This window comes from Eublepharis macularius, chromosome 4 (genome assembly GCF_028583425.1).
Source record: "Eublepharis macularius isolate TG4126 chromosome 4, MPM_Emac_v1.0, whole genome shotgun sequence".
Taxonomy (NCBI): Eukaryota; Metazoa; Chordata; class Lepidosauria; order Squamata; family Eublepharidae; genus Eublepharis; species Eublepharis macularius.
Window position 1 is genome coordinate 88,526,081 of NC_072793.1, and position 14,198 is coordinate 88,540,278.

The 14,198-nt window shown below is 42.3% G+C and overlaps 1 protein-coding gene across 1 annotated transcript in view; it reads left to right on the top strand.

Annotated features, from left to right (window-relative positions):
* The window catches only part of NIPAL4 (NIPA like domain containing 4), a 37,675-nt gene extending 24,194 nt beyond the window's left edge, over positions 1-13,481 (top strand). The window contains exons 3-6 of the mRNA XM_054979029.1: positions 6,127-6,183; positions 7,397-7,487; positions 8,628-8,788; positions 9,375-13,481. Of these exons, the coding sequence (XP_054835004.1) occupies positions 6,127-6,183; positions 7,397-7,487; positions 8,628-8,788; positions 9,375-9,979 (914 nt within the window). The 3' untranslated portion in view covers positions 9,980-13,481. The remainder of the gene's footprint in view (positions 1-6,126; positions 6,184-7,396; positions 7,488-8,627; positions 8,789-9,374) is intronic.
* Positions 13,482-14,198: the final 717 nt, after the last annotated feature.

Genomic DNA, 14,198 nt, shown 5'->3' on the forward strand with positions numbered 1-14,198 from the left:
GGCCTGGATCAAGGCCGAAATGGCCTGGGTGGGGGAGGATTCTCACATCTGACAGTAGCCCATTCCAGGCCCTTTAGGCTCTGATCCGGGCTGTTTTGGACATTTAGGGCCCAAAATGGCCCGCATAGGGGCCGAAATGGCCAGGATCAGGCCGGTGCCAGGTGGGAGAGGGTTCCCCCAGGGCAGCAGCCTGTTACAGGCTGATTGGACACAATCCGGGCCATTTCGGTGCCGTTTTAGACCCAAAACGGCCTGGATTGAGGCCAAAACGGCCCAGATTGGGGCTGAAACAGCCAGAATTGGGCCAGTGCTGGGTGGGGGAGGGTTCCCTTTCCTGGCAGTGGCCTGTTCCAGGCTGGTTCAGCGCTGATCTGAGTCATTTCAGGGCCATTCTGGCCATTTTGGGACCCTCCCCCCAGTAGCAGCCCAATCCTGGTCATTTCGGCCCCCTATCCAGGCCATTTAGGGCCTGAATTGAGCCCAAAATGGCTGAAATGGGCCCCAAACATCCAGGATTGAGCTCAAAATGGCTAAGATTGGGTCTCTGCCGAGTGGGGGAACACTCCTCCGCCCAGTAGCGGCCCAATCTTGGCCATTTTAAGCCCTCTTTGGCCATTTTGGGCCCAATTCAGGCCCCAAATGGCCAGGATTGGGCCCCAAATGGTCAGGATCAGGCCACTGCCCAGTGGGGGAGTGCTCTCTTCTGTGGCAGCAACCCGTTCTGGGCTGATCCTGGCCTTTTCTGGTCCATTTTGGCCCTATTTGAGCCGAGAACAGCCCAGATTGGGCCCTAAACAGCCAGGTTCGGGCTGCTGCCCTGCAGGGGAGTGCTCTCCCATGTGGCAACAGCCTGTTACATGCTGATCCAGGCCATTTTTGCCCCTTTTGGCCCAATTTGGGCCCAAAATGGCTCAGATCTGGCTACTGCCGGGCGGGGGAGTGCTCCTCTATGGCAAAGTGGCTGGTTCTGAGCCTAATTGGAACCCCCTGCCCCCCATGGAGCACAAGAGAGCTCCCGGGGTGGCAATGCCTGCATGATGATGTCATGTCCCAGAAGTGACATCATCATGCACTCCCGGAAGCGCGCACGCGTTGTGTGCGCACGCTGTGTGCGCTCTTGTATTGAGAGGCACACCACCTCCTCCCAGAAGTCGCTCCGGGTGAGATTTCCCCCACCTCTTTCTCCAGAAAAAAAGCCCTGCTTATTTGTCAAATTGTTAAGAATAATAACAGAAAATCTATTCCTAAAACAATGACATTTTTGTAATAACAAAAGCCTTGTCATGCAGTAATAAACAAATGATCCATTAGCTGCCAGTTATTGAGTCAGCAATCAGTCCATTAATATGACTCAGCAAATATATACAGTCACCTAGTTTAGGTGTACTTTATTTACAAAAAATAACACGGTATTGCTAAACAAGTATTACTAAATACATTAGTAATCTATCAACAGATATAAGCAGCCTCAGAAACAACACCGATTGCTTCAGAATCACCAATGGTCTTGTGCCAATTTGCTAATGGCAACATCTATGCTATAAATGACTTAAATAACTAGCTGATCATTTCTGAGGCTGGGGAGTCCATAGGAAGAAAAATTGCATTCAGTCATTGCCACAGGCTTCACAATGACCCTGTACAGTATATGCTCCTTTGCAAGAATTGAATTATTTCACTTTCAGTGGTAAAAGCCAAGTAAACTTTGATTCCTATTGAGATAATATAGTAGCAATTGTTTGCTTACCGCTATAAGGGACACAGTGAACGATTTTGGCTCATTGACATGTGAGTTCATATTATATTTATACATCTGTTGTATTAGGCAGTAACTTTTTAGTACAGCTTTCAAACAATTTATTAACTAAAGTGTCATCCTCTTCCTTTTGAATAGATTGATTAATCAATTAAAACTAACTGCGTGATTACCAAAATTCCAGTACAGGTGCCCTTTGCCAGATAATGAAGGAAGGATAAGATTATTCATAGTTTAATTTATAAAACTCAGTTATTTATCAGACTACTGCTTGTTATTTCCTGGCTATTTTCCCCAAGTTCAGTGCAATTGGGAAACAGTCCACCCCTCCCCCACCACAGCATCATACACTTCCTGGGGCTTCCCTGGCTTTTCTTTGATCTTTCTCAAATCTGCTTTGCTACAGAGTTTTGGGAAAGACTGCAGTAAAGCTTGGATTGCTCCCATGTGGGTGGGAAAGCAGCCATTTCCATTCCCTGCCTGTGGGGGCTTTTTGTTTTAAATTGGCAATTAACTGTTGTTATATAATGATATAACATTATATAACAATCTGTGTATCAGTTTCTCTGAACTCACAGCTTTCATTTTTTAAAAAAAGTTTGTAGCCCCTTTCATAGAATCATAGGGTGAGAAGGGACCTCTAGGGTCATCTATTCCAATTCCCTGCACAATGCAAGGAATTCACAACTATCTCCCCTCCCCACACCCCCTGTGACCCCTGCTCCATGCCCAGAAGATGGCAAAACACCATCAGCCAAACTGGCTTGGGGGAAATTGCTACCTGACCCGAAGGTGGTGACTGGTGTTACCCTGGGCATGTAAGAATGGGCCATGAGAACTAAGCACTGAGGTAATCTTTCCCGCCCTCCCTCTCATGATCTGCCTAGGTTCACCGAATCAGCACTGCTGTCAGATGGCCATCCATCCTCTGCTTAAAGCCTTCAAAGAACGAGAGACCACCATCTCCTGAGGAAGCCTGTTCCACTGAGGGACCTCTCTGTCAGGTCCCTCAGTGTATAGGTCCCTTCTTCATGTATAGCCAAAAACTCTTTTGATTTAATTTCAACCTCTTGGTTCTGGTCCGACCTTCTGTGGCAGCGGAAAAAAACTCCGCACCATCCTCTATATGACAGCCCTTCAAGTATCTGAAGATGGTTATCATATCACCTCTCAGTCATTTCCTCTCCAGGCTAAACATACTGAACTCCTTCAACTTTTCCTCATAGGACTTTGTCTCCAGATCCCTCACCATCTTTGTTACCCTCCTCTGGAAATGTTTCAGCTTGTCTATATCCTTCTGAAATTGTGGTGCCCAAAACTGAACACAATACTCTAGGTGTTAGATCCAGAGGAGTTAGCCGTGTTAGTCTGTAGTAGCAAAATCAAAAAGAGTCCAGTAGCACCTTTAAGACTAACCAATTTTATTATAGCATAAGCTTTCGAGAATCAAGTTCTCTTCGTCAGATGCCTGATCAAAACTGGGCAGATACAGAAGAGGAGGGGGAAAGAGAGAGAAAAAAGGGGAGGGGGCATAAATCACAAGAAGGCAGAATGCAATTAGCATGGAGGCTATCAAAACATTCCTTTGCTTGGAAATGTAAACATTTCCTTTTGGTGTGCAGTCAGTTTGTAGCAGTGAAGGTATCCAATTCCTATGTAGTATAAGCCTTCGATGACCACAGCTCTCCCTGCCAGCTGCATCTGACAAAGAGTTGTCCCCGAAAGCCCACACCAGGCGTCACTGGGCTCCCCCAGATCACGCCTCTGTAAAGAGAATCTGTTACCTGTGGTAATGTGATAACCATTCATAGTCTCTATTCAGTCCCCGCTTGACAGAGTCAAATTTGCATATGAATTCCAATTCAGCAGCCTCCCGTTGGATTTTGTTTTTGAAAGGTTTCTGTTGAACCACAGCGACCTTTAAGTCTTTGGTGGAATGTCCTGGTAGATTGAAGTGTTCTCCCACTGGTTTCTGGACGTTTCCATTTCTAATGTCAGATTTGTGTCCATTTATTCTTTTGCGTAGAGGTTGGCTGGTTTGTCCAATGTACAGAGCAGAGGGACATTGTTGGCACATGAGGGCATATATCAGGTTGGAGGATGAGCAGCTGTAAGAGCCAGAGACAGTGTAGTTGATGCCATTGGGTCCTGTAATTGTATTCCCTGGGTAGATATAGGGGCAGAGCTGGCATCTGGGTCTGTTGCAGGGCTTGGTACCTGTGCTGGTGACTCTAGGTGTATATATCTTCATTGTGAAGATACACAATGAAAGGCATACACTTGTAATGAAAGAGCTGGAAATTCAGTGACACAAATTGTCATAAAGTTATATGAATATAACAATATTCAATAGCTGATTTTTTTTAAAAAAATTGAAAAGTCCCCTTTCGCCTGGAGAAGGAGGGATGACTAATGCTAAGGAATTGAAGCAAGAAAATTGTGGAGAAACCTGCCGTGTAGAAGACCCGTTGCTGCTGCAATGTATCAGCACAGTCGCAACAGGAACAGGAAAACCACACAAGCCTGTCCCTGTGTGGAAACTACCCTATTACTGCAACACAGAGAAAAGAATAAACAAGTGTGTCTTAACCATGCCCATCAAAATATAGGCTAGCCTGTTAATCTATTAAATCTTTACTAAATTAATTTATTAACTAAACCAATTACCTGAAAAATGTGAAGCAACCCTTATTTGCCAATCAGCCTATTGTTTCTGAGGTCTGGTATATCTTGAATCCCCGTTTTCACAGCAGCAGCAGCCACATTATGGCTATTCTGTACTGTACAATGGAGGGAGTCTGTTCCTTACTGAATCCTTTGCCTCCAGCAGCAGGAGGCAGATTGTTGCTCTCAGGAGAATGCAACAATGTCTGCTGCTGCAGATAAGAAAAAACATTTCTAGCAACATTTTAAATTCACCTATAATAATAGCGCTTATATACCGCTCTTCTAAACAGATTAGTGCTTCACCCAAAGTGGTGAACAAGTTAGTGTGGTTATTATCCCCACAATACAGCTGGGAAGCTGGGGCTGAGAGGAGTGGCTTACCCAAGGCTACCTACTGAGCTCATGGCAGTAGTGGGAGTCAAACCAGTAGAGTGCTGATTCACAGCCGAACCACTTAACCACTGTGCTACAGCAGCTATATTGAAATGGTCAACCTTTTATATTTATTTTAATTATTTAAAGCATTTATTAGTTGCCTTTTCTCCAAAGGTGCTCCAGGCAGCTTACAAAGTAATATACCTAGATATATCAACAAACGACAGTTAAAAACAGAGTTAATATTGTTAAAACAGAGTTGAAATCCAGCCCGTGTTCCAAAAGCTGTTGTCTTCAGCTGCCTCCTGAAGCTAGAGAGTAAGGGGACCAGGTGCACCTCCCAGGGGAGATTGTTCCACAGAAAAGGCCCCCTCCCATGTATTGACCAACCAAGCATCTTTATACACTGTGCAAAGGTACATTTTCCCAGTGTTTCAGCACTGCTAGGCCATCATTTGTCCTAGTCAGAGGATAGGTAACGCCACATGTGAATCAGAGGATCCATTGAAGCTGAAATTCAGGAGATGTATAAAGAACTTGTTTATTATCTCTGTTGCTTTCTGTTCCATTCATATACATTTTCACTGTGGAATGATGACTCTATTCTGTATGAATAATTTTGAGTACCGAGTTATAAGTATTCAGGATTTATCAGTCTGATGTGTTATATCATTTAACCCACAAAGCTCTCATTTCCTGATTGTGAAAAAAAATGCTTGCTATTTCTATGGTAGAATCTCTGTGACTCAGTTGTGAAGCACATGCTTTGCCTTTGGAAGACCCACGTTTTAATCCCTGACAGATCCTTTCTTTATTTGAGATGCTAGAATGCCAGTTCCAGGTGGAGCAGATAGATGAACCAATGATCTGATCCAATGTAAGAAAAATTTGTTTGTATTCATTTAGCAGATTCATACAGATAGTGACTAGGAGCTAGAATGACAATTTCTTTTTCATTTTTGGAGGGCTGCTTATAATGTAATGCTACAAAAGCTGACATGCAGTTCAGTCCTAAACCCTTCAAAGTCCACTGAAGTCAGTGGGCTTAGAAGGATGTAACTCTATGGACTTCCCTGTCAGTCAGGTAATTCTTCATTTTCATCATGGGAAGGAATTTAAAAACTGTTGTGTCTATACTGCAGTGCCTACCCAGCTAGTAAATACTTTTGTGATAGCTCACAACTGTTATTGGCTGCAAATAAGGTTTCACTTGCAGGTCATATTTCTTGATTCTTTTCAACCATTCACTTAGCTTATTTGTTCTTTTTGTTTTTCTTTGATTTTTAGTTGTCTCTAAGCATGTGTTTCATCTGCTGATATTTTCTTAGGGGATGGAGGTCATGGATACCTAAAGGACTGGCTGTGGTGGGCTGGTTTGGTCACCAGTAAGTATGATTATTCGCTGTATCCTGAATTTTTACCTGCTAAAATGTTGAAGATAAATAAAGATTTGATCCCTTTCAGTTTCCTGGTGAGCTAAAGGAAACATCATATGTTATAGCAGGGGTCCCCAATGTAGTTGGTACATGTGGGCACAATTGTCCCTGCCAACATCTTTTCTGGTGCCCGCCAAGTGTTTTTAGAAAGTGGGTGGAGCCAGGTGGGGCTTTTGCAAAGCATGGTTTCTGATTGGCCATTGGAGTATTGATCATTTGTGCAGATTTTTAAAAACATTACTTCGGTAGAAACTTTTTCCACAGCACAAGGTGTGTGTCTGAAGGTCAGCTATAGCAGCTGTTTTGTGATTGGCTCCATCTCCTGCAGCAGCCATTTTATGGCCGCGGTATTGTTGCTGCACCCACCACACTATCAGAATTCCAAATGTGCCTCCAGGTTCAAAAAGGTTGGGGGCCCATGTGTTACAGCTGTACATATGGAGACTATTGACGAGCCCTTCTAAATGGTAACATTCTTTACAGAGTCTGTGATATGTGAAATAGGATTGCCAACTCCTGCTTGGGAAATTGGGAGTGGGGGGGGGGGCGAGGGTAGAGGGGTTTGGAGAAGGGAGGGACCTCAGTGGGTTATGATGCCATAGGGTCCACCCTCCAAAGCAACCATTTTCTCCAGGGGAACTGATCTCTGTGGTCTGGAGATCAGTTGTAATTCCTGGAGACTGGCAACCCAAACTTGAAATTTGCTTTCTGTGGTGAATGGAAAGAGTCCTGGAAAACAACGCCATTGCAGTGCCACAGGAAGCCAGTTTTCTGTAGTTTCTCTGTGAGGACTGTAATGACTGAAGCATTCCTTTAAAGAGCATTTACCTCAGCAGAGATCAAAGACAGTGATGTGCCAAGACATCACTGTCTGACTTGTGTACCTCTCTGATTTAGATTCAGAGATCCAGTTCAGGAAAGTTTGTAAGTTGGTTTTCTGTTTGGAGCTCATTTGTTCCTACCTGCTATATAACTGTACAAAGATCATACAGAGAATCATGGTCATGCAACCATAACTGTTGGTCATGGTCACTGGGTTTCAATTCTCTTTAAAAATGGATTAACTTAATGCTACAAAATGCAAACAAAGTAAGCACATAAATTTGAACAAGAATAGTATATGAATTGTAATTCTATGTTTATCATTTATCTATTTGCTCAGTGGGTGGAGGAGAAGCTGCCAACTTTGCTGCATACGCCTTTGCACCTGCAACCATTGTTACTCCTCTCGGAGCACTGAGTGTGCTTATAAGGTGATTTCCTGCCCTTTCTATCTGCTCCTCCAAGATTTATTCTGGGCCTGAAAGACTCCAGGGCCGATTCCAGACGGTCCTCCCCATCGCGAAACGTCGCGCGTCGTCGTGCAGAAAACGGGAAATATCACGTTTTCTGCGCGATGACGTGCGACGTTTCGCGATGGGGAGGGCCATCTGGAATCGGCCCAGGTTGTACTAATGTGGTATTTGATACAGAGAGAAAAATAATTTGGTAATATTCTCCTGCTATACAGAAAGTCAGATATTAGCAATGAGCTGTGCATTTTTCTCATACCACTGATTGACTCTTGATAGTGGTTTATACTGTGTGACTTGCAATCTAACATTAATTTTTTTCTACATTCCTTCACTTTCAATTAGCAGTAGATCTCTTCATTAAATTGCAGTAGTTCATTTTACTTGCATTTATTTGGGTGTTGAAACCTCCAAGAAGACACAGTGTCAGTCATATGGTTGATATTTATTTTATTTCAAATTTCTATTCCGCCCTCCCTGTGAGTGGGCTCAGGGCGGATAACAACATATTAAAATACAATAAAAAATCATCTACATTAAAACAGTGTATTAATACAGATTTAAAACAGGATAGTTGACAGCCTTCACAGGGACGGTTAAGATTTTATACACCCCTTTTTTAAGGCTGGCGGAGGCCCATTCTCAGCCATATGCCTGGCGGAACAACTCTGTCTTGCAGGCCCGGCAAAAGGATAGTAGATCCTGCCGGGCCCTGATTTCAGCAGATAGAGCATTTCACCAGGTGGGAGCCAGGACCGAAAAGGCCCTGGCTCTAGTCGAGGCTAGGCAGGCTTTCTTGGGGCCAGGGACCACCAACAGCTGTTTGTCCCCTTATCGGAGTGTCCTCCGGGGAATATATGGGGAGAGATGGTCCCATAGATACTCTGGTCCCAATCCGCACAAGGTCTTATAGGTTAATCCCAGAACCTTGAAATCAACTGGGGGTATCCAACTACTGAGTATACCACTGAAATCTTCTTTCTCCCCCCTCCCCCTCAAAAGGAGTTTCCAAAGTTTTATAGTTCTGTTATCATTGACAGATCTATCATTTGCCATCTTCTCTAAGCAATTGTTTTGGCATCTCTTTTCTGTTCCACACAGTTCCATTTTGTCTTCATATCTGCTTGGAGAGCGGCTCAATCTGCTGGGGAAACTAGGTTGCATGCTGAGCATTGTGGGCAGTACAGTACTTGTGATTCATGCTCCTGAGGAAGAGGAAGTTACCACTTTGAATGAGATGTTCTCTAAACTGAAAGAGCCGGGTAAGTACCAAGCAAGATAGCAATGATTAAAAGTGTCACAGTTCAGCTGAAAATATAATATGCTTGAGGCCCAGTTGAAATGTGATGGCTGTAGTGTTGAGGATGTCAAAAACTGCTGCTAGATTTTAAGCGTGGCTACTATCACATCTGTAAACACTGATAGGTTTAGCACTGTCATGTGGAATGTCTTCACTCTTCCTGAGGGATACAGCCCCTTGAAAAAGCTGTTGAGCCCCTTATCAAACTCCTTTTCGAAATCATAGCACTTTGGGGATTTTGTGTGAGGGAGCAGCTTCTGACAATTTATTGGAAAAATGCAATCACAGGAACAGAGTGTGCACGTGTGGCCCTCTTTGGACCCCACCTGTAGAAAATGTGTGTTTCCCCCCCCCCGTCCTCTTGGCAGACATAGTTCACATAGTTCCATTCCTTGGGTAGAATGAAGACATTTTCTTTTCCTGCTGATTTATTTAAGGCTTTACATTATTGTGTATTGCCATCTTGCTCCAGTCAATGTACTCCATTCCATTACCAAACGCAAATTTCATTTTGTATTTTATTTCATGTCATTTTTTTTCCTTTGCAGGTTTCCTTGTTTATGCTGGCATTCTCTTGGTGATCTGCCTAATTCTGATTTTCTTTGTGGCACCCCGTTATGGCCAAACCAATATTCTGATCTACCTCACCATCTGTTCTGTGATTGGAGCATTCTCAGTATCGTCAGTCAAAGGGCTGGGTATTGCCATCAAGGGGTTTTTTGCTCACCGTCCTGTTTTGCAAAATCCATTGACCTGGATCCTCATCATCACATTGGTAGCCTCTATCACTACCCAAATCAACTACCTCAATAAGGCTCTGGACATTTTCAACACCTCCATGGTTTTCCCCATCTACTATGTGCTATTTACCACCATAGTCATCACCACTTCAGTTATTCTCTTTAAAGAATGGGTCATGATGTCTGTACTGGACATTATTGGGACAATATGTGGATTCCTCACCATTATTTTAGGAGTGTTTTTACTTCATGCCTTCAAAGATGTGGATCTCAGTTTAAGGACCCTACCACAAATACTTCAGAATACTGACCAGACCCCGGTAATCAAGGATGACAAGAATATCCTGATAGAACTTGATAATTCTGGCACCACAGTTGACAGCAAACCCAAAGTATTCATGATATATAGCTGAAACCCAAAATAACAAATTCTGTAGCTTCAGAGACTTGGACCAGACTGTATGTGGCTAAGCCTGAACATTCAAGTTTGCATTAAATGAAGCTTGACCATATATATCTTATGAAAAATACATCTTCTTTGAACACGATGAATAAGCTCCTCCACCAATCTTTTTTTGCTTAGTGATCCCTTTGGTCTTTTAGATTTTGGCATTCCACTGCACATTCTTCTCTCTGTATAGAATTGTAATGGATGACATTATTATGCCTTGTTTCAAGCCAACAGGAAGATCTTCACTGGTAATTTGAAGAAATCCGGTTTCTTGCCCAATGGCTGAAGTTGCTGCTATACTCCTGTACAAGACATCTAAAAAATATGCAGCTCAGTGTCACCTCAAGTGTGTAACAGCAGAATAGTCAGAAGAAATTTCCTCTGACATTATCTTTAGTGTGCCTAAGAGCATGAAGAAAAAATGTTTTGCACGCAACCTCTGGACTCTATTAGACCAAAGAGAGTATTGCATTTTGAAGTTTCTGATGCCTCAAAAACACTGAAAGTGTTACAGAAAATATATGGTGGTACTTATTCTGAAAAGCTATGTCAGAGAGATACTGTGCTAAAATTGACATAGAAGCTTTATGTTATTTCCTGGAAGTTCTTGATATGAGGAAGAATTCACTTGTGTGACCCTCTGTTCTCTGTAGTGGTACAATCCCAATGGGACTAGACCATAAGTATGCTTCTTTGTAGATTTTACAAGATAGTATCTTGTATGTATCCCGTTTACATCCACATCAAGTCCCTTTGGGTTTCCACCACTCTAAATAGTATTTGCTAAAATTGCTGGTCTTAGCACATTAATGATGTCATTCAGTACTGCTGATTCATAATGCAGCCTCAGTTTTTCAGTACCCAGGAATAGTAGGTTAATTTTGATAGTGTTTTGATTTCTTGGCCCACAATGTCTATGCAATAACAACCTGGGGGAAAATATGCAAAATCAGAAGATATCCTATATCCACAAGTACACTTTTGATAAGACAAAATATTCTTTGTAGTTCTATTAAGTTGGCAAATAGATTTTATGCCTGACAAATTGGCATGATGGTTTTACAGCTCTGCTCAAGGATGAACATAAACATCTGTTTACCATGTGGCAGGTTACTGCAAGGCATAGAGATGCATGGCAGTGTCCTGCAGTGTAGAATTTTGCCATGTTCTCACTTTTCTAATTAACAACAGACAACATGGTAAAATTCTTCTTATGGTATATTCAGATGCTAAAGCCCAATGTTTCCCTTGTCTCGTGGTTGAATGCCTACTGCTGGAAGATACTGCTTGGGCATCATACATCTGGTGCCCAAGTGGCATCTTTCCCATGATGTTTACCCCTTGACATCTTATCAGCAGACAACATTTGAGGATATCTTTTAAAATCAGAACATGCACTCCTCCTATGTTACCTCGAGGCAATGAAATGACGAATGGTGCTGCTGCATCTCATACACTGTCAAAGTAGTGCAAAAACTGCTGTTTGTAGGTCACGTGCCTCAACTGTATACAAAGAAAACAATGGTGCCCCTCAGTTTTGTTTGGAAAACTATGCTCTGCTTCATTTAAATGGAGTAGCTCAATATGCAAGAGAAGGGAGGGTGGGATATAAATTGAATAAAACAAACAAACAAAAACGGAGCCTGTTCTCAGTAAGGTTTGTAACTTGGAACCGTGTGTATTTATTTTCAGGTGCCTTCTGTAAGAAGAAGAGTGAGTACAAGGGAAGAATTATGCTCCCTAATGTTAAAGAACTGTGTTTTCTCTCTGTGTTTGTGACATCCCGGATATGACCATAATGATGTAAGCTGGGATTAAGGCTGTTCAAACTTCTGGTGTTTAGAGTGTGATGACAAGCGAATGAGATAGGCCTCCCAGGAATGCTTATCATCTTTCCTTGGTCAATGAAAGTGTTTTCTTAGCCTAGATGACCAAGATGTTATAAAAATAGTATGTAATTTAATTGATTGTGGGAATCCACCTAAGGTCTACAAAGCTGATTTACAAGCAAGACTTTTAAAAATCATGAGACTGTTGAGCCATGTATGAGATTTTTTTCCTTTGATTGTGATTTCTAGATTAGCATTTTTCAGACAACAACATGGAGATATTTTTTTGTAAGTTTCTGTTTCTTAAACCCAAAGTTACCAAAGTTGGTAGACAGAACATTCACAAAACTAGCTGACACCCTGAACTTCTGGAGCAACAGCAAACTAAATTGTTTGAGTGCAGGCTCCCAGTTAACAGAGGAGACTGTTCATGTTCCTGTGACACCAGCAGTTAATCCACAGCCCCAAGGTGCTATTGTGGTAGCAGAGAACGGCATGGGGGCTTTTGAAAATAACTGTGCTTCCATCTAGTTCAACTTGTCAGAAAGCTGCATTGGAAAAGAACTGCATTAAAAGGAGATGGGATAGTGTTTTGTGATGTAACTGCTCTTCTGCCTTCCACATAATGCTGATTTTTCTGTTGCTGTGCAAGCAGAAGCCCTGCCAAGTGCTGTCCGTCTTCTCAGATTATGATACCCCCCCTCGTCCTTTTAGACGATCCTTTTTAAAAAATCCATAAAGCAACCTTTGGCACATGCAGGTGACCCTGGCTGTTACAGTGTTTATGCCAAATTATTCCCGCTCTTTGTCCCAGTTTCTCTGTGTGTAACCCTCTACTTGGCACTTATCACCATTTCCAGTGGAAAAGGTAATTCTAATGTCCGATAACTTTGAAATTTATAATATGTATATTTGAAATTAGTCACGCTGATGCATTTCTAGATACTACTGAGACCTTTGGAAGTCCTATATTAAAATGATACTGGAAGCCTACTTAGGGATGCTTAGACCTGATGACCCAATTGAGCAAGCCATTTTCTGAGGTCTTACTACTGGCATGTGGGACTAATTCATTGATTTAGATCACTGATACACTGTATTTGAGCTCCCACAGCTGCCTACAGAATTCTGGTTCTCATTCTCTGCTCTGCTTCAGGTTGTAAGTATGAAGGTATATTTTTGTCAAGGTGAGGTTAGACCTTTATGAAAAATTAAAATATATGCACATTCTGTACGATTATCATAGCAGTTAGGAACTTTAGAATGCATGCCATCTTCATTGGGTTGGATAAAGGAGAGGGGGGGCCTTAATTGTGGACCAACTATTATTAGAGAACATGTAAGTTCCCAGCTCACTGGAGAGAGCATCTTCTAAAACACTGCAGTCAAAAGTGCAGTTTGTTGTGCAAAAGAAAAAAAAAGGGGGGGGGGAGCCTGAAGCTACAAGATCAAGGCAATGTGGCTACATTGCCCACAAAATCTTTTAAAATTCTTGGGGTCTTTGTTGCTTATGAATGTGTTTGACAATTAAATAAGATCATTGTAGCTTTGTAAATAGTTTTGATGTACAACTGGGATTTGTCCTCAAGTCTGATCATATGACATTTCAACACTGTTTATTTGTACTTGGAGAGAGAGAATAAACCTTTTTAATATAAACTCTTCAAAGGGGGGTGGAATCTGCTTTGGTTACTCTTCATTTGTTGCTTTGAATTGCTCTGTATAATGTGTGCTTTCCAATCCCATCAGCAGCAAGGAACAGCTAGGACTACAGTGCTCTCTGCTGGCACTGCGAAATAACTGTTGAGATTTGGCTTCCTGTATTTAGAGAAAACATTTGCAAGAGAGTCATAGATCTGCCTAAGCAGTACCTTGCTTTTCGCCCCACCTAGGACAATTTTAACATGTGTTGATTGAGATAGGTTGAGAGAGCTAAATCTTCCGCAATCTGGCCTCACCTTTCAGTTGAGAGAAGCTTTCATTTTGCTATTCCCACTGCTTTTAAACAAATCAACCCCTCATTCCCAAACTGTATGCCAAAGCACATACGGAACTACTAGTATATTGGGATAATTCTATGAGCCCTAAATAAACAGCCATTCGGCTTCTCTCTATCATTCTCTGCTCTAAGCCTTGCCTCTGCTAGGAATAGCTACCTTTGCCATGCCTCCATTGGGTACTGACCAGATCACTCCACCACTTCCATGCATAAATGCAAGAGATTTATCTATTGTTGGAAGAGGCTGCATATTACATATCATCATGATTTGCTACTCCTTCCAACAAGCAAGCATACCTAGATTTATGCAGAAACACAAGGGTTGGAAGTTGCTCCTTACCTTTTGCACTCTC